Source organism: Lontra canadensis, unplaced genomic scaffold (genome assembly GCF_010015895.1).
Source record: "Lontra canadensis isolate GAN:19392208 unplaced genomic scaffold, GSC_riverotter_1.0 scaffold11, whole genome shotgun sequence".
Lineage (NCBI taxonomy): Eukaryota > Metazoa > Chordata > Mammalia > Carnivora > Mustelidae > Lontra > Lontra canadensis.
Genome location: NW_022631005.1, coordinates 2990860 through 3012602, shown reverse-complemented (window position 1 = coordinate 3012602; position 21743 = coordinate 2990860). Strand labels below are relative to the sequence as shown.

Below are 21743 nucleotides of genomic sequence, written 5' to 3'. Positions count from 1 at the left end.
AATAGTAGTTTGAAAAAACAGTTTTCAATATGTATAAGGCATTTATAATATTTTCTTCTTCCATTCTTTAATTGTCACAACAGGGCACATTGAGACAGTTGCTATGTTTAAATTTATGACTTTTCTGAATGGGAAAGCAAAGATTAATGAGTTCTTGACACATTGTGGGGATGAGAATGTCTTGACTATCATTACAATAATCTAGAGATAGTGAGGGATGGCAAGGGTATGGGATGGAGACCTCAAAATCTACTGAATTGCTATCATGTGCTTATGCCAATGTACAGACAACAATCAAAGTTGGCTTTGAGAGTTTGGAACTGAGTAAACAGAACATTAAATGTTCATTTGGCACCTGTAGAGCATTTTTGAAGCTCTCTTTCTTCAGGAGGAGAAGGGGATTGAAATGGTCAACTTGGGTTTGGAATGCTTAGTTTGAGGTAATATATGGACCTCTAAGTTGAAATATCCTATAGGCAACTGGTGATGTGAAGCTAGAGCACAGAGAAAAGGTCAGCACCAGAGAGCCAACTTTGAGAATCATCCCTGAGGTTACTATTGAGGACACAGATAAAAAAGAAGAGACTTTGGCACTTGTCTAGTTAATATTGTTGAATTCAGGGTCAGTTTCAATTTAGGACCAGAAATGCCAAAATTAGAGCATGAGATAGAGGAAGCAAATGTTCCTAGAGCTCAACTTGGTGGATTAGGTGGATGAGAAACTCTGAAACCTAAATCTGAAAAATCGCAGAGGGTGGCTGAGAGGAAGTGTGGCTAGGGACATGGGGGATTGAATTCACAGCCAAAGGGAATTAGAGATGGAGCAACATTTAGGAGTGAGGTAGGAGAAGCAAGTAAGCAAAAGAAGGAAGTTTCTTGGTTGCTTAAATACCTGACCCTACCAAATTTGCTGTCTTTTCTAGCTGATTCTTTCTCAAAGGCTAACTCTTGGATGGCCAACCTGCTTTATTTGTAGGATTTTTTAAAGGATTTATTTATTTATTTGAGAGAGAGAGAAAGAAAGGGAGAAGAGTAGAGGGAAAGGGAGAGAGAAGCTCAAACAGACTCCCCACTGAGCATGGAGCCCAATGTGGGGCTCCATCTCACCACCCTAAGATCACTACCAGAACTGAGACCAAAGTTGGACACTCAACCAACTGAGAAACCCAGGTGCCCCTGTAGGATTCTTATATTATAAGAATAAATAATTCCTTAAAGGGAGAATGTGGAAAGAGAAGGTTAGAAGACCAAAGACTGAATCTGGGAATATAACTTGAATAGGGGTGTCAAAAATGCCAAAAAGAAATAACAGTGTATGGTGTATGGAAGCCAAAATTTTAATATCTAGCTGATGATTAAGGGCAAAGGCTTTAAAGAGAAGAAGGACATAGATTAGTTGTGGGTTTTGTGATCTGGTGATTGGGAGATCATAAACAAGCTTCCAGTGAGCCATTTTTATAGACTGAAGATTGTAAGCCAGATGATAGCAGTGAGGACCTGAAGGTAAGCAGATGGAAACAGCAATACCAAGTGAAAGGAAAGACATTTACCTTTGAGAGAGAAGGGATGATCCAGACACAGGAGATCAAAAGATAGAAACAATGATGGTAGAGAGGAAGGGTCCCCAAATCCCACGGAAATGACAGAAATGAGAACCCTGAGAAAGATCTTACCTCCATAGGCAAAACATGGCCTTTCCCTTGGGGCTGGACAAAAGGATACTGTCCTGGCAACACTGATATTGAGAATAAGCTTGGAAGTAGATAAGAAAATGTATTAAAATCTTTTGATTAATCCTAAAATTCTCTGAAATCAGAAGAGAAACAAATAAGTGAAAAACCTAGTTAAGCTTTACACAAAAATAGCATGAATGAAACCACAGACTGGGAGAAAATCTCTGCAAAACATAAAAAGGACAGGTATCCAAAAGATATAAAGAACTCCCAAAACAAACCAAGCAACAAACAATTTGATTTAAAAATGGCAAGAGCTGAACAGACATCTTACTAAAGAAGATAGGGCAAATAAACACATGAAAAGATGCTCAACATCCTATGTCATCAGGAAACTGCAAATTTTTAAACAATGGTGAGATATAATGAAATACCTATTAAAATTTTTAAATTCAGGGTTCCTGGGTGGCTCAGTCAGTTAAGCGTCCAACTCTTGATTTCAGCTCAAGTCTTGATCTCCTGGTTGTGAGATCAAGCGCTATGTTGGGCTCTGTGCTGGACATGGATCCTACTAAAGATTCTCTCCCCCTCTTCCTCTACCCCTCCCCACTGCTCACTTGATCTCTCTCTCAAAAAAAAAAAAAAAAAAAAAGAATGTTTAAAATACAAGACACTGATCACAGCATTTGCAGAGAAGGATGTGAAGCACCAGGAACTTCTATTCCTTGCTGGTGGAAATGCAAAATCGTACAGCCACTTTGGCAGACAGTTTGTCAATTTCTTACAAAACTAAAATATTTTTCCATACAATCCAGCAATCATACTCTTGGATATTAAGCTAGATGAGTTGAAAACATGTCCACATAAAAACCTACACATGAATATTTATAGCAGCTTTATTCATCAGTCCCAAAGCTTGGAAGAAACCAAGATGTCCTTCAGAAGGTGAATGGTTCAAACTGTGGTACATCCATATAATGAAATATTTTTCAGTGACAAAAAGAAATAAAAACTATGGTGAGTGCTATGAAGTGTGTAAACCTGGCGATTCACAAACCTGTACCCCTGGGGATAAAAATACATTATATGTTTATTTTTAAAAATTAATTAATTAATTAATTAAAAAATTAAAAAGAAAAAAGAGATAAAAAGCTATCAAGCCATGAAAAGACATGAAGTCACCTTAAGTGGATATTGCTAAGCAGAAGAAGCCAACCTGAAAAGACTGCATACTATATAATTCTGACTATATGACATTCCTGAAAAGACAAAATTATGGAATCAATGAAAAGATCACTGACTACCAATACCAAAGGTTTGGGGAGACAGAGGAAGGGATCAATAGGCAGAACACAGAATTTTTAGGTCAGTGAAATGATTCTCTGTTACACTATAATGGTAAATATATGTCATTATACATTTGTCAAAACCCATAGAATATGAAACAGAAAGAGTGAACCCTAATGTAGACTATAAACTTTGGTCAATAATAATATACCAATATTGGCTCACTAATTATAGCAAATGTACCAAACAAAAGTTAAGAGGTTAATTCTGAGGGAAACTGTGTGTGCTGGAGGAGGGAAGAAAGTTTATGAGAAATCTCTGTACTTTCCACTCAACTTTTTGGTGACCCTTCGACTGCTCTAAAAAATAAAGTCTATTAATTTAAGAAAAAAAGACAAAAAAGGAATGGAGTACTGATACATGCAACAACATGAATGAACCTTGAAAACAATATGCTAAGTGAAAGCAGACAGACAGACAGGCACAAAAGGCCACATATTGTGTGAGCCTATTTATATGAAATGTCCACTACTTTAAGAACCAGCAATTACAAAAAACAAAGAACTAGATAAATGAGATGGTGAAAGGAAGCATTCTGCTACTATAATAGGAGGCAATAGTGTGAAACTGTTCTAAATTTAAAGAAAAACTAATGTGTTTCTCATTAGAAAATAGCCTAAGAGGAATTTTTTTTTTTTTTTTAAGAGAGAGGTCACAAGTAGGTAGAGAGTCAGGTAGAGAGAGGAGGAAGCAGGCTCCCTGCTGAGCAGAGAGCCAGATGCGGGGCTCGATCCCAGGAGTCTGGGATCATGACCAGAGCCAAAGGAAGAGGCTTTAACCCACTGAGCCACCCAGGTGCCCCAAGAGGAATTTTTCTGTTCACACAATGATGATGATATAATAAGGTTTTTCTAGCAACAAGGTGTTGATACCAAGATTAAATTACTATGCAGCGTAGCTTCTTGCATTTATACCTGTGCTCAGTAATTGGAGAAATCACAATGACCTTAATAGCTAAAACTCAAGAATGGCTGGATCAAATGGTAGCTCAAACTGACTTCTTACAGTAACTCTGAGTTACAAAAATGAATGGAGCAAATAGGCAGGATGAGATATGTAGGTCAACCTGCTTATAAAAATAACCTTGACAGGGTTATATAGGGAGATATAGCTGTAAAATTTCTTTATACTGTGAGAGGGAGTAGGCCTGTGTTTACTGAGTCCTAATATCTATTTATCTTGGACAAAGCAATCATAGTTTGTAGGGTGTTGGACTGTATCAAATAGATGACAACTGCTAATTATCAAGTAAGATTCACGATTTGCAAAAATGGAAGATGGTTATTATACTTAGAATAAAAAGAGTGCTCACTAAGCAGTAAAAAAATAGAATGTTCAGTAAAAGATAAGCAAAAGTATGCCATATTAAAAAACAGAGATAACCAACAAATTATGAAAATTATAAACAACAAATATGGATTTATGAAGTTATTATAATATCACTAGTAATCAAATAAATGTAAGTTAATGCAATAATGAGTGCTAATTTAATCTGTCAGACAAGATTTTAAAAGAATAATAATACCCAATGTTGTAAGAGGAGATGTAAATGAATTCTCTGATGACTGTTAGTGGGAATATAAACCGGTAGAGAAATTTTGGAGGACAAGTTGGCAGTAGCTATTAATATATATTTTTTTAATGCACATTTTCTTCAACCAAAATTTCACTTCTAGGAATCTGTCCAGCAGAAGTATTGTCCAAGTGCACAAAGATGAATTCATAAGAAAGTTCACGACAGTGTTATTTGTAATATAGAAAAATTGGAAATAATATGAATATCAATTAATGGGTACATTCACCTCCTAGAATATTCAGCAAAGATTAAAAAGAACTAAGTAGATTTCTTTGAATGGATATGTAATGTTTTCCAAGATTTAATGCCAAGCAAAAAAGAAGGTGTAAAATATAACCAATAGTGTGATCCCACTTCTTTTTACAAACACACCCAAAACTAGGTATTGTATGTAGGCAGTTAATTAAAAAATGTCCAGAAGAATACTGTAAATGCCTCTTAAGGTTGTTCTTTGGGAGAGGAGTGATTAGCAGGATAGGAAATGAAGAGGTATCTGTATTTATTTTATTGTATACACTTCTATACCATTGCATTTTTTAACAGAAAGTAAAAATTTGTGTAACATTAGGAGTTATTAAAAATGTACATGCATAATAACAAATTAATACTAGTAAAGCATTGGGAATATTTCTTGGTACAGAGAAAGTGCTATGTAAGTGTGTGTTAAGTTAAATAAATAAGTTCAAATATTAGGGCTTTATCCTAAGAAAATAATTATGAGATGTGCAAAGATTTAATTGCAAGGATATATAACCCTGAGATTGTTAAAGTTAGAAGTGACTGAAATATCCAACAGTAGATGATTGACTTAAGTGAAAAATATTAATCCATACATGAGTGGGATTTTTTAATGATAATTTTTAACAGCTATTTGCTTTATATTTTGCATGCCACAAATGCACACATTTCAAAGAGCAATTCAATGATTTTTAGTAACTTTATTAGTGGTGTAACAATCAGCATAAATCAGTTTTAGAACCGACCCCCAGTAAGATCCCTTATCTCATTTTCAGTTAATCTCATTACCACCTCTAGCCCAGGGAACCAGTAATCCACTTTTTTTCTGTATAAATTTTCTTTTTCTGATCTATACATGGGATATTTTGCATTGGTCATAATAAATGATAGCTTATTATAAAAAGTGAAAAAAGTAGATAAAATATGACATTTAGGATTAGCCTATTTGAATTTATATGGAGAGAGAGAGGAAAATTTGAATGGCGGTCTCCAAAATGTTTATAGTGGTTACCCTTGAGTGCTAGAAATATGAGTGCTTTTTTTTTCCCCTGTTGAAATCTTATGATCCAAAAAAGACAATTCAAATTATCTTGGAAAGGACAAGTTTCCTGAAATGGGTTCTTTCAGGGTTTTCCCTTCAATGCAGTGAGTAAGAGGGTGGGAATTTAGAAGTGACTCGGGATACGAGAGGGCTATTTTTCGGAAGTATCCCACTTCCGGAATGGTAATATGCATGCAGGTAATATGCAAGATTCAAGTGCTCAGCAGACCAGAGCCTGCAAGAAGTCCAGTAGGCCCTGGTGTTGCAAGGCTGCCTGCCAGGCATCGGCCCCAGCCTGTCCACCCTTGGATAAGTTTGCCTCTGAGGGATCTTTTAGCCAATACTAGCCTCAGGAAGAGAGATGAAGATAGTGGAAGGGAGCTCATACCAGTTCCCCTGGGCTCCCAGCTTTGATAACCAGGGGCAGAAGCAGAAGCACCTACTCCTACTGCCTGTCTCTTCAGAAAGAAAACAGAAAGAAAAGTAGAAGAGTAAGTTTTTCTATCTCCTTTATTTATTGCCTTGTTCTTCCTCATCTTTTATGAATGAAACGGGCTCCCCGCTATTCTCTTTTGAGTGTTAATTTTTTTTAATTTTTAAGGTTTAAAAAAATTTTTTTTAAATTTTAAAATAAATTTATTTATTTTTGAGAGAGAGAAAGAGCATGAGCACGAATAGGGGGAAAGGTAGAGGGAGAAGTAGGCTCCCTGTTGAGCAGAGATGCCCGATGTGGGGTTCCATCCCAGAACTCCGGGATCATGACCAGAGCTGAAGGCAGACTCTTAACTGACGGAGCCACCCAGACATCCCTAGGGTGTTAGTTCTTAAAGAAACAATTTCCAAAATTATGTTTTGAATCAATCTATTCCATGGCAATGTTCTTTCAAAGTTGGGACCTTATGTTTCTGTATATTTTGGGGAGGCCATTTTCTTCAAAGATGTCTCATCACTGACAAGAGAAAGGCATGCTTTAGCCAAGAGCATATACTTTGGTATGAGGTGATAAGATTCATTTATGGCTCTGATTCTTGAAGTAAAACTCTGACCTATTATCTTTACTGAATTCGCATAGAAAGAAAATTGCAGTGAACTGAACTATACCCGTGGAAGCAGGAATTTTCTCTGGAGAGTCTAGAAAACTTCAGACTCATTTTTTTACTATTGTATTTATTTATTTATTTATTTATTTATTTATTTATTTAAGATTTTAAAAATTTATTTGTCAGAGAGAGGGAGTGAGCACAAACAGGGGGAGCAGCAGGCAGAGGGAGAAGCAGGCTCCTTGCTGAGCAGGGAGCGTGACATGGGACTCCATCCCAGCACCCTGCAATCATGACCTGAACCCAAGGCAGACGCTTAACTGACTGAGCCACCCAGGCATCACTAGTTTTTTTTTACCATTTTAAATATTCTATTCTAAAATATGTGAGAGGGAGTATTTCGTTATGTGAAAATAATGTGACTGCCTCCATAATTTGATACCTTATTTTCCAAATTACTTGAAGACTATTTAGTGTTTGAGTTACAACATTCCCAGTTTCAAATCAGTGGGGCCCACACAGCTCGGGGAAGTTTTGCCTTATAGCTCCTGCCAGAGGGCGGAAAGGACCTGCAAATGCAAATCACAGGGTCGGCACAGAGATTGATGTTACGTGATGGTGAGAAGACCTTCTCTCACCCATTACTTGAGCTGATAGTGATGTGGCTCTTCAAGCGATTTGCTTTTAAGAGTGGAGTCCATAAAGGGGATGGCCCAAGGCCCCCTCACAGAATCTCCAGGGTAGACCTCCAGTGTCCTTTAATGATACGTAATTGGACCAGCCCAGCCCAGGAAGCTTTAATAACCTTTCTCAGTGGTCTGTGAGTTTGAAAAGGCTCAATACCTACTGTCTTTCTTTAGAACATTGATCGAGGGACCCAGTGCTCCCATCTTATGCTTATTAGTGACACTTTTCCTGAATTTCCAGGGCTGAAGGGACTTTTCTGCACTGTTTAATGATTTTCAGTTTAACTCTCTTTCTGCGTGGGACGTTGTAAAGATTAATTAGCCGATGTTCATAAAGTGCTTTTAAGCTGAAAAGTACTGCACAAGCGTGTACAGACTCATTAGGTTCTTAGTCATTAAGGTTTTCTTAGACCTTTCATATTCAGAAACTAGATGATGAAGGCCAAATTAGTATTTTATCTTGGAGGAGGGGGATCTTTCTTTGTTTAAAAAAGACATCCGTTGCACTGGGCCTGGAAAAAAGATATAAATGTTTAACTTTTCATTATCTCGTATTTCCATACTGCTACTGCTTCTGCAACTTCTCACTTCCTCCTTTCAAAATGCATTTGCCTGATTCTCCAGAACATTTATTTAGAAACTCTTTGGATCATATTGTCGTATAGGTATCCGTAGTGGAACCAGCTCTGGCCTCAGAGTGTTGAATTGTTGTACCAGTTAATGACACTGGGAAGTCATTCCCTTTGTAAATCAATCCCCTCTCAGTTTGCAATGTGTCATAAATGTGTAATATTGTCTCCATCCTCAGTAATCTTTGACCAATATATTTGGAGTTCTATATGATTCGGTGAAGCCTTAGACTGAGGCTGGAAAAGTACAAACTGACCACCAAAGACAGAAAGAGGTCCTAAGAGAAACTAGAGACAAAGATGGATAATCTCTGAAGAATTAGACTGACAGCTGACTATTTTGGCAGCATCAGCTGAATGTGAATTCTATTATTATCAGAATAATATCTTCTAAGTACTGAGAGAAATAGCTGTCAACCTAGAATTGTATACCAAACTAAATTACCTTTTAAGATTGATCATAGAATAAGAACAATTTTATACAAAGCAAAAATAACACATTTGCCAGCAGTGCTAAAGGATATCCTAAAGGGTTCAAAAAGAGAAAAATTATTCCAGAAGGAAAGAAAGAGATGCTAGGAGGAATGAAGAAGAAAAAATTGGTAAACATGTGAGTAAATCTAAATAAGCATGAATTAATAATAATGTGTCGAGTTTGCAATAACGAACAAGATATGAGTAAAAAAAAAAGTAACAGATATAACAGGAAAGTTAAAGTAGTCCAATGTCTTTATCTTACTTGGAAGGAGGCTAAAGGTGTTACATTTAGATTTTATTAAGTATACACATAGACTTTCTAGTTTTAATCACTAAAATAAAGGAAACGCAATGTGGTGGAGGGGGAAATCAATGAAATAAGACAATAAGATAAATAGCAATGAGCTCAGTAAAAGGGAATAAAGAAATTTAACATGGATCTCAGTAATTGTTTCCGGGACTCTTAACCTTATAATTACAAATACTAAGTTAGTAAGTTACTAAGTAACTATATCAGGGAGTTCATATCAATATACCTACAGGACAAATGAAAAATGAAATACTCTTTTTAAATTTTTTTTTAAGATTTTTATTTATTTATCAGAGAGAGAGCGAGAGAGCACAAGGAGAGGGCAAGGCAGAGGCAAAGGGAGAAGTAGGTTCCCCGCTGAACAAGGAGCCTGATGTGGGACTTGATCCCAGAATCTTTGGATCATGACCTGAGCCAAAGACAGACGTTTAACCAACTGAGCCACCCAGGCATCCCAAAAATGAAATAGTCTTAATGATATGTGAACAATTGCTTCTGACTTGGGATGAAATGTTCAGTAATAGCATCATCTTGATGACACAGGTCATGGGTTTAGGAGAGGAACCTCAAATGTAGGAAACACAGATCTTTCATAATGGACAGTAAGCCTGCTTGACCTCTGCCCCAGAGAGAGATACTATCTTAATTACACTTTATAGTAAATAAGTTTGCTCTTCGCTCTGGAAAAGACACTGTTTTCTAAGGCTGTTCATTATACAAACACCTTTGAAAGATAGAGCAATGATTTTGGTTGTAAGCTGTGCAGAAATGTGACAGACCCAATGGAGAGATGTCTCCCAACAAATTAGGCTAATTTTCTAAAGCCTCAGTTTTCCCATCTGAAAAATAGAATAAATGGTATGGCATATGTGATTATAAGGATCAGAGCGTAGAGTGCATATAAAATGCTTAACATCATATCCAAAGACTGTGTCAACATCAATTACTACTACACTGTCGCGGCTGGCACGACAAATCGACCAGAAACGTGAGGGTAAGAGGATGCTGAAAAGAAATTAAGAGACAAAGAGATGGGGGCAGGAGGAGCACCAAGGAGGATGTCCAATAGTGCCAATTTTATTCAAGGCAGCAAGGCATTATATAGCTAACAGAAACAATCATAAGAAAGTATCTATTTTTAGCTGATTACTAAAGAGTTTGCAACACGCACAGAAAATCCTTCAAGCTTTCCCATTATCTATTTCCCAAGCACCAAGAGCAGACCCTCTAGCGCCAGATGTACTGACTTCAAGGCCACTCAAGACATAGTTTATGTAAGCACAGCACAGTCTTACAGTGGTGTAGTCCTGTGCAAGGACAGCAAGGACCAGCCAAGAATTTCTGACCCCGACCAAATCGTCTCTATCTGACTAGCGAACGTGTGGGATGTCACGTAGGCGAGCGCACAACACATAGCACAGACCTTTCTCAGTGCTACTCGACTTTATCGACCTAAGCCTTTTGTTCGGCTACTCAGCCTTTAAAGGAGGCACAAGTCAGGGCCTGGTTTGGTCCTCGTCTCAAGCCTTCCCGTGGCCTCCCACACTACAAATGATTATTTTTTGAATAAAATGTGAGCAAGTTTATTGAATTCTTTGTTTTCTCTAGCAAGCAGAATATTACAGCTTATGGATGCTTCTACTTATTAGAATCACGAAATATTAGAACTAAAAAGGAAAGATTAGCCAGTGAAACCAGGTATTTTATAGATAAGGAAATAGGTTCAGAAAGGTTAAGTGACTTGTTGGCTTTCACACAGAACAGCCATATAAAGGACAATGGTCATCTAATTTAAAATTCACATTCTTTTTAATTATACACAATGCTTGGAGTTCATAAATGTTGGTATTACAAATAAATTGAAACAAGCCTAGATATGTTAGAAAACATTTCATGTATTCATTTGGTCATTCTCTTCTACCTACTTGCATAACCTATAAACCACCTTAAATATGGCCTCTGAAGGCAAATAAACACAGAAAGGAAGGAAGGAAGGAAGGAAGGAAGGGAGGGAGGGAGGGAGGGAGGGAGGAAGGAAGGAAGGAAGGAAGGAAGGAAAGAAGGAAGGAAGGAAGGAAGAAGGAAGGAAGGAAAGAAGGAAGGAAGGAAGGAAGGAAGGAAGAAGGAAGGAAGAGAAGAGGAAAGGGAAGGGAAGAGAAGGGAAGGAAAGGAAAGGACAAAGGAATGGAAAGGAAAAAGAGGAGGTAAAATAACCTGTATCTTCCCCTACCCCCCACCTCCATCATGTCACCACCTCCACAGCAGAGAAAAAAACAGGAAACAACAGGAAAGCGCTTTCTGTGTGTGTAGGTGATGTTGGAAGTGGTCCCATTCTGGCTAACGACAGAGAAATTCTGGCAGAATATCCGGCAGCTTTATGTCAACAGCTTTATCTGGCTTATCAACAAACTTTCTAAGGCATGAGGGAGAGTGGGAAGGAAGGGGAATAAGGGGGTGACAGAAATAGTATCTCTTTCTGGGAGGCAGCATGTTGTAGAGAATGGTATTCAGTTATAGAATAAGATGACCTGAGTTCCTGTGCGAGTTTGAGCAAGTTACTGGATTTCCTTACCTCTAAAATGTATTTAAAGTCTCTCCATGAAAAGTTGAAGAAATGAAGTGAGAGTGTCTGGCACCTAGTAGATCCTCATTAAATAGAAGTCCAAATCAAATTCAGTGAAGGAATTTATCCTGGAAGGATGTGTAAAAAAATTAACTCATTAAGTTTGTACTGCTACTTAATCCCAGTCCCATTGTGTCTCTTTCTTTAAGACTGCTGTCACCACATTAACTTGTACAGCATTGTGCAATACTTGCTGGGACCCAAGGTCAGAGTTGAGTATGCCCAGGTAGCCAAAGCAAGATTTTAATAGGAAAGAAATGATAGGGAATGGGGATTGTCCTTCATCTTTTGTCTTTCTCAAGCCCTCTGCAAAATCACCCCAGGCTCGACGACATAATTGTGTTTTGTGTGTCCCCGGGGTGTCTCACGCTGCTCTTGCTGTTCTTGTCCCTCACCCCCACGGTGAACACTGCACTTCCCTCTTCTGGGTATGCAGGAGTTGCTCTGTTTTGTCACTGCTCTGTACCTCTTCACAGGACATTGCAGTGTGGGGTGTGTGTGTGAGAGAGAGAGACAGATAGACAGAGACAGAAAAGGAGACAGAGTGAGAAGGATGGTGGAAGAAAACATGCCCTTTTCCTTCTACTTCTAGAAATCCCAAAGCAATATTGCTTGTCACAATGTTCCATGTTGCGAAGAGTTTAGGGAAATCTATTCCTTTGGTTTTACTTGGGGCGTTCTCTCTCTCTCTTTGGAATCAGCAATGCTGGAGATAAATTTGAGTGGGAGTGTCAGGCAGTACTGAAAATAAGTGTTGATGAAATGATAAGAAAGTCTTTGTTAGGATTGAGCCCTCCCCACCGAGCCCTCCCCACCGAGCCCTCTTCCCATAGGAGAAGTGGGCTGTCTGAAAGGCTCTCCAAACTTTCCTCAAACAGCCTTCTGTAGGATCTCCAAACTTTTCCTCAAACAGCCTTCTGTAGGATCTCCAAACTTACCTCAAACAGCCTTCTGTAGGATCATCCCTCACATTTGCATTCACATCCAATTATGTCAACAGAACAGTGAGCACAATTTGAGCTCTTTTGCACAAGCTTATTAGACCCTGTGGCCCCTAAGTTCTTACTGAGACAATCTACTGAAACTCGTAGCTGGCAGAGTGCTAGGGTCATGCTGAGAACCCTGCTACAGATACACATGCACTAAGAAATTGACTCATAGCCGGCTGGCCTCCAAATGTGAGTATGGACACTTGCTTTAGATTCTAGATATATGAGTTCATTCATTTATTCCTTTTTCACTGATCAAGGAAGGGATACACAGATGATTTAGGTACAGTTCCTATATCATAGTTTTTAGTGATTTTCGTTGTCTGTTGCTTCACTGTACATGCTCATTGATGTGACTCTCCCTAGTTAAAGCTTGATTGAGACCGTCTTATAGTTAATGATGAAAAATATCCCTTCTGAAGTTAAGATACTGGTATCGACAATTCCATACTCAATTTCTGTGCTGAAGAGAATGTATTATGATCAAGCCAATGCAGGCAATATGGAATTTGGAGCAGTAATGTTTTAATGTTCTTAACACTCTCTTTGCCCCCAGGTTATGCAGATGTATCTTCCATTTTGTGGAATTGCCATATCCAATGCTCAGCTCTTTGCTGCCTCGAGGAAAGAATATGAAAGAAGCAGGGTGAGTAGAAGGAAACACTGTTGACAACCCTCAAAGCTCTCTGACTTTCAAGGATCTGTGAACCATCATGTGTTTTAAAACCAGCAGATGAGGTTTGAATCGTCTAGGAGTCCCTTCTATTTGTTTAATCCTTCAATTTATGGTTGAAGATACCTTTGAAGCAATAAGTGCAAATGGAAGTGGATACAAATTCTCTGTTGTTTGGGGCAAATAGTACCAGCTTGTTTTTCTCTTTTTTTTTTTTTTAATTTTTTAATTTATTTTCAGCGTAACAGTATTCATTGTTTTTTGCACCACACCCAGTGCTCCATGCAATACATGCCCTCCATAATACCCACCACCTGGTTCCCCCAACCTCCCACCCCCCGCCCCTTCAAACCCCTCAGATTGTTTTTCAGAGTCCATAGTCTCTCATGGTTCACCTCCCCTTCCAATTTCCCTCAACTCCCTTCTCCTCTCTAACTCCCCTTGTCCAGTACCAGCTTCTTTTAAAAATGAAATTAATTTTACATCTGTACTGTAAGGTAGTAGATATACTCTTATAGCCTTGAAACAATAACACACTTTAGTGATATTTTTACAATTAAGTTTCTTTAAGAAGCAAGGTATGTTACAAGTGATTTCACCCCACCTCATTAATTTTGTTTTTGAATTGAAAGTTTTTCTGGAAGAGCATCAATAGATAACTGGACAATAATGCAAATACTTTTATGGGATTATAAAGAAACACACACAGAGGGACTTTTACCGGCTATCCATGTAAATTGTAGGAAGGAAGGAAGGAAGGAAGGAAGGACGGACAGAATGAAAGAAGGAAGGAAGGGAGGGAGGGAGGAGAGAAAGAGAAAGAGAGAAAGAAAGGAAGACTCAAAAAATCCTAAACTGTCAAATAGATACTAAATTATATTAGACTCATAATACAATAGATACAGGTAGGTATAGATAGGTATAGTAGATAATAGAGAAGCAAACAATAAGAAATAATATAGTATCAGGTAATGATAAAGAGATAGAGATTGATCATTGAAGGATAGTTTGGGAGGATGTTTATTTCAGAGCATGGTCAAGAAGTTCTCTATAACATGTTATTTGAGCAGAGACCTGAATGAAATGAAGGTGCAAAACCACACAAAGATTAGGGAAGAGCAGTCCAGATAGTGGAAAGTCAAGAAGAAAGGCATGAGGCAGGCAAAACCTTGGTCCATGTGTCTAGGGAGCAGAGAGGAAGAACTCAAATAGCCAAAGTAGTCCTGAAAAAGAAGGACAAAACTAGAGGCATCATACCTCCTGATTTCAAACTATAATACAAAGCTCTTATAATCAAAACAGCATGGCACTGGCACTAAAAACAGATACGTAGACCAATGGAATAGAATTGAGAGCCCAGAAATAAACCCATGCTTATACAGTCAACATATATTTGACAAGGGAGCCAAGAATACTTAATGGAGAATGATGTTGGGAAAACTGGATATTCACATGAAAAAGACTGAAATCAGACCCCTATCTTACACCACCCAGAAAAATAAAGTTGGTATGGATTAAAGATATTATTGTAAGACATGAAACTAAAACTTCTGAACAAAACATAGGGGAAAAGCTTCAGCGATTTTTTGGATCTGATACAAAAGGACAAGAATAAACTAGTGGGACGACATCAAACTAAAAATCTTCTGCACAGCAAAAGAAACCATCAACAAAATGAAGAACCAACCTATGGAATGAGAGAAGATATTTGCAAATTGCAATTATTTAAAGTAATGGATGTGTTAACTGACCTTATGGTACTAATCATTTCACAACATGTGATGTATCAAATCATCATATTTTATACCTTAAACATCCAGAAATTATCTTTCAATTATATCTCAATAGAGCTAAGAAAAAAAGAAATAATGTGGCTGGGACTAGATCAGTGAGAAATGAGAGATTCCCCCCCAAATTAGCAATGAAATAGACAAAGTTTATTGATGCGGGAAATGAATGAAAATTACTTTTGGCTTGTACAGCTGTCAAATAAACGGTCGGGTACAGGACTCTAGAGTTTTGGTGAGATGTCAGGACTCAAGACTCATATATGGGAAAGATCAGTATATAGGTGATATCTAAAAGTAGGGCACTGAGTGCGTCAATCTGGGGGAGAATATGTGGATAAGAGAAGGGAAGAGGTTCAAAAATGAGCCCGGGAACAAAAGATGGCACTAGACGAAGGAGGGGGGCAAACACAAGGGAAATCAAGAAATAGGGAATGTTCAGTTGTGTGAGGAGCCTCCGATCGGTTGACTTTCCTATCATCCAAGATTTTCTTCCCTTTTTCTCCCATTGTGGAGCGAGTCTGTATTGTTATTTATGAAACTTTTATCACTTGTTAGTAAAGCAGCAATTTTTAATTAGAAACAGTAAAATTACTATGATGTGATTTGTCAGTGCAAGACTCAAGGCACAATTAGCTTTTCCTCCGAGATAAATGTTCTTGTATATGGGTCCCAGAGGCCCTATCCACACAGTCACAACAAATTGAAAAGTTAAATAATTGTTCAGTTAATAGGATCTATCTGAAGAAATAGCCTGGGTGATTAAGGAAATAATGTTTTCCCCCTTAATAATAGGGAATGGTGTTGGTAATTATTCAGACAATTGCCTCATTTTTAATGTTATATTTAAATATGAAATTATTGCACATTGTTGACTTCTTAGAGCAATTTGCTGTCCAAATGCTAAACAGTCAGGATATACTCAAAACTTTTTTCATCCTGGTGCATCTCTGCTTCAGGATCATAGAGCCACCCAGGGCCCTTAGCCGTACTCACAAGGTCTCTTTAGAGAAAAATGCTGCCAAGGATATTTGATCCTCTTTTAGATGTTCAGTGAACTAGACTCATTTCATGGATCCCTTAACTCATTCAAATGCTTTTCTACCGGAATAGACTCAAAGAAGAAATTTTCACATGTTTCCAATGATTTCAGGATAAATCAAATTCATTACTAAAGTTGAAAATTGGTCACAACCCTGAGATGATCCTCAACACCATCTACCAGAACAGATGTGAATTTGAAACACACAAAATCCTTTTGTGAGAGGTCAGACCTGAGAGGGTACCTTTTATTAGGTTCTGTTGAACAAAGCACCCTCTGGCCAATTCACTGGCCATGTAATTTTCTGATTGCTTTCTCGTAGGAGCATAATATCTACTACCTGTACATAGCCTGCTATTCTGAAATCTCTGGGAAGAGTCATGTAATTAAAAATTCCAAATAAATATTATTTCAATGCAAAAATTGTAAACTAAATAAGCTGGATAAAATTAGAGGTTATACAATTTGATTTTTAAGTGAGTATGTGGTTTTCAAGTTAGAATTCTAAGGTGTCTTTTTTTCCTTTGTGTGTTTTCATTGTGTTGTTTTAACAGAAATTTTAGTGGTATTTTCTTTCCTGAGATATATTTTAGTATTTATGTTTTCCTGGACAGGTGCGATGATGCAATACTTCTTATGTAGAGGGATTTTATATACATTTTTTGAAGGCTCTGAAGCTTAATTAGCATTCATCCCTATAATTCTTTCAGGGTTCTGTGAGAGATGTGTATTAGGGAAAATAAGTCTCAAGTTTGACCATGAATCTGTTTCTTCCTGAGGGTGAAGAAGAGCTGCTTTGTAATTTTCTGAAATAAATGTGCTTTGTAGAGAATCGGGTATTCATAATTTATAAAATATTGGGTTTACAAAAAACAGACTCAACTACAGAGAACTGGTGGGGGGAAGGGTAAATAGGTGATGGGGATTAAGGAGGGCATTTGTTGTGATGAAAATAAATAAACAAATAGATTTTTTTTTAATTTTTTATTATGTTTTTCACCACACAGTACATCATTAGTTTTTGATGTAGTGTTCCATGATTCACTGTTTTCATATAACAAATTTTTAAAAAGCAGTCATAGTATAAAATAGCAGCTCCCAGTAATGGTGACAGTGTTCGCTCCCAGGGATGCCTAAACTCTGGGGTTGTTAGAGTGGATCACTGTTCCTTGGTTTGTGAATATATTCACTTTTTCAATACTAGAGATATTGCTTACCCCTAACTTCTTTTTTTTTTAATCATTTTTTTTAATTTATTTTCAGCATGACAGTATTCATTGTTTTTGTACCACACTCAGTGCTCCATGCAATCCGTGCCCTCTCTAATACCCACCACAAACAAATAGATTTAAAAAAATGTTGGGTTTATACCTAGTCACATTGCAGAAAAACTCGTGTAGGGCATGGGTGGGGAGGGAAGCCTAGAGCTCTAGCGGACTAAAACGGGATCGTGTGGTCATTAGCTACTTGGGAGGTAGTCCTATAACTATATGTGGGATTTACAGGGCATTATATGGATTGGCACTATTCTCAAGGTTTATTTTGCAGTTCAAATCTGTGTTATAAGCAAAATGATGGAATATGTCGAAACAATCATCAATGCTCTAAAAAGTAGCCACACAAATATATTTATATTACAACAAAGACTAAATGGAATTTTGAGAGAAAAAAATTGTTTTTTATTCAGTCTATACCCACCTAAATACATCCATTTCGTCCTTCCTAGGCTTTACTAGAGGTTGTTAATGACCTCTTTGAAGAACAGACTGACTTGGAGAAAATTGTCAAGAAAATAATGCATCGGGCCCAAACTCTGTTGAAATGTGAACGCTGTTCTGTTTTGCTCCTAGAAGACATTGAATCACCAGTAAGTCATCTTTTATCTGTCACAGAGAGCTGAAGACTGTGTTAATGGACTAAGGTTTCATTTATCTGTAATTTAGCTTGTCAAATCTTTGCCTGAACCACTCTCTTCATGACTCTTCTAACCATGAGGTCACTTTTCATAAAATTAAAGTTATTTTCTTTTATGTGTATTTTCCATCTTATTTTGCTGTCACCTTAGAAACATAGGCTCTTACATTGATGAGAACATTGGAGATGGATCCCAGCCCTGAGTATTTACAGAGCAGAGAACCGAGGGCTTAGCTGGTTTGCCCGGTGTCTCCCAGCTGAATAGACGTTAGCTCAAGTGCCAGGCTCCCATCCTGTTCGCCCAGCATGAGGAAGGCCCTTGGCAGCTTCCGGCATGGACTGCAGTCCAGGCAGAGTTCCACAGCCCTCTTATGAGGAGGAAGCAAACAAATCCTGGGGAAGCAGTGCCCTTTGCTGTTGGGCTCAGATGGGTTGTACTTGTGCTAAGGGGAGTGACAGGCCTCAGCTGGGCTGTGCTCTGCAGCAAAGGCTTGAAGAGCAGTCTCCAAGTTCTTTATGTTGCTCTGGAGCTGGGATGCTTGCACAGAGCACGCACCAGGTGGAGGCGGCTCCTGGCCTCTTCACTGCTGGGGCACCTGTTACGCCAAGGGCAGGCATCGAGCTAGTTCAAGGCCTCCAATCTGCAGCAACTTAGCTTCAGCTTTCTGTTAAACCCTTTGGCTCTTTCGGGGAAATCTGTTGGGTAAATACACAACAGTATTGAAAATAATGATCATCATCAATCTAACTTCTTGAAAGTTAAATGACTAAACCCTTAGCAGCAATATAATATCTTTACCATGAAGTGTCTTCAAAGACCAGGAATGTCTAGCTATTTAAGTGCTGTTTAATGCCTCAGAGGATGGTATTTTACTGTACTTTACTTATAAAAGGTTATTGTCTTTGCCTTTAGGTTTGTTTCCCTCCAAGAATAAGAACCTTAGGGTAAATTTTGGAGAGGTAATAGTAAGTATCATAAAACTAACAACATCAGGTTTTTAAAAATCTATGTATGTTTGAAACGTTTAGGAGTATTTGCCCATATTTTAGCAGAGCTTGGCTTTATTTCTACTTCAGCAGGTGTGGTTTAAACAAAAGGTAGTAGCTTTGCCATTATACTGTGACTGTAAAACTCCGTGGAAGCTTAGGAGAACAGCACTCACCCCCGCCCCACGCAATAGTCTGCATTTATGGAATGCTTCCGGATGTTGCGTGAAGGACTGGAATTCAGTTAATTCCCCCTCATCCTTATGAAATAGGTATTATTATCATTTTATAGAGGAGGAAATGAGGCTCAGAAAGTTGAGTGACTTGCTGGATTCTCCCCCACACCAGCTGACTTTAAAGCCCCAGAAAGGAATGGGGAGGGGTTGGGGTGTTCGATGGTCCAATGGTCCAGGCAGGCTGTAGCTCTCACTAAGCAAGGGCGGGAAGAGGCAGCTGTTGGAGCCTCAGCTTATGTGAGATGCAGTCTGCGGGCAGTGATTCGGGGTGGTGCAGTAGCCCGATGATGTAACCAAAAGCCCAGCTCTGTCCACTTTCCCATCCATGTCTCAGTGCTTGGCTGCCTTTCAGCCTCGTGGTCCAGGAGGCTGGCACATCTCCAGGCAGTGTACCATCATGTTTAACTGTGTCCCAGGAAAGAAAGAAAGGAAAAATGTTCACATATTTCTCTTTTTCTCAAGGGAGAAAGTCTTTTCCAAAAGAGTTTTTTCCCAGCTGACTTTCCCGTGGGACCCACTGGTCAAGAAAGAGATGTTGCTCACATCATTCATATACTTAATATTTTTCCATTCTTCACCTCTCAGTCTCTGACACAGGTGTGTTCAAATGTTCAGTATAACTGGGATTTATCAGTATCTTCTTCCCCTGTAGTTCTGTAGGTCATGGATTTAGTTGTATTAATATTATTTGTTCACCCATTTTTGAGTTTTGGATTGGAGCTCATTTTGTTGGGAGAGTGTTTTGTTTGTTGGTGCCATTGTTTTCTTTGGCTCTTTATTGTACTCTTTCCTCCCTGTCTAACAATTTGGGAAGTTCCTTGGTCCCTAGTCAAGAACCAGGTCTTGACTTGGGTCTCCTGCTATCTGGTTAAATTACCCTAAGCCAGGAACAGCATGGTTCAGATTCTGAGGGTGAAGCTAGGTCACCTGTTTCCAGAGAACATTTCTAGTCCCCAAACCCTAGTAGAAGCTGAAATTCCAATCATTGCCACCTGCCTGTTTCTGGTCTTAGAGCATAATAGGTCTATGTCTTTGGGCGTGGCCCTTTACAGACCTTTTCTTTTTGGTCTTCTTTGCCATCCTCCCCCTCTCTTTTTTCTGCTTTTTAACCTCTAGATGTCTTTTTGGTTTTCGCTTTCCATATTTTGTCAATCTGTGCTCTGTTTTTGAGAAAGAACAGATGTGTCCAAGCATTAACTTATGGCATCATGTCTGCTCGTGTTCCATATGTTACTTTTTACAATTATGGGTGGGGGAAGCATCATTTCAGGAAAAAAATCTGCTGGAAGTTTCCTTCTTCTAAAAATAACTCCTGCTTTTGTCTGTTTCATTAAATCATTCTTGGAAACAGAAGTTTTCAATTATTGCCTTGTGGTTTGAATCTTTAAAAAGCTGGTTATTTCAGATGTATAATATTTTCTGGCCTTTGTTCATTTGAGGGAAAGAGGAAGAAAAGAAATTGAAATCTTGTAATCAAAGCTTTGACTCATCAAGCTCTCACCTCAGTGTTTAGAAACTGCTTTCCTGGTCTTCAAACTGAGCAGGCAGGTGCTAATTGATCAGTTCACTCAGTGGCTGCCAAAAATTGAAACAAGAAATACCTTTCTCTCTGGCCAAAATTCATATTTTACCTTCTTTTGCTTCCCTTAAATGTTTCAGTCAATCAATTTTAAGTGACTTTGTCAATGGTATCTTACACTAGACTGAGGAAATAGAAAGATCGCTCCATAGCTAGCTATTATTGATATTGGGAAATATTTAGTGCTCTGAACTGATATTCCCTGCATAATGTTATGCCATTTCATGAACCTGTCTAAACAATTCCTATCCCATTCTAGCTCATGTATTTACTTTTATCTCTGTTTTTTTTTTCTTTTTCTATGCTTCAACAAAGAAAGCAAGAATGCAGACATTTTCATGGCAAAGTCCTAAAGCACTGTCTCAGCCCTAGTGTTTACTTGTGTTCTCCTTTCATGAATCATCACAATGGCTCGCAGCTACTGTGTGGTGCAGAACTCCAGCAAGGACTTCATCACCCAGCTTATAACCAGGAAGCTAGTTTCTGGAGCTCACTGCCCAAACCAGGAAGCATGAGCTACACTTACTTTTTAATATGTTCCTTAACTTCTTAGTTCTTGTGTAAATACACATACAATTAAGCCATTGAACTAGCTGATCTTCCTGAATCTCACACTTGAGAGGAAGAGATAGAGGTGATGGTTATCTGATTCTGATTGTTCTGGAACAGCTTATAATTCAATCCCCTCCATCCTGAGTGAGTGGCAAAAATCACTCTAGGTTTCCTTTCTATTTCACTTTCTTTCCATTTTTCCACCTTTCTATAGCTTGCCTTCCCCCTCTAAGGAAATCAATGTAAATTCTTTTTGATTTTTGTTCCAAGTACTTTTTCTTGAGTGCTAAGTGGCAACTATCTAAAAAAAACTCTGATGATCATCCAAATAATCATTTAAATAT

The 21743-nt window shown here is 38.2% G+C and overlaps 1 protein-coding gene across 1 annotated transcript in view; it reads left to right on the top strand.

Moving 5' to 3' along the window:
• Positions 1-21743, top strand: part of PDE11A (phosphodiesterase 11A) — a 381258-nt gene that overhangs the window by 133800 nt on the left and 225715 nt on the right. Inside the window, exons 3-4 of the mRNA XM_032855980.1 lie at positions 13186-13275; positions 17858-17998. Coding sequence (XP_032711871.1) covers positions 13186-13275; positions 17858-17998 — 231 coding nt within the window. The remainder of the gene's footprint in view (positions 1-13185; positions 13276-17857; positions 17999-21743) is intronic.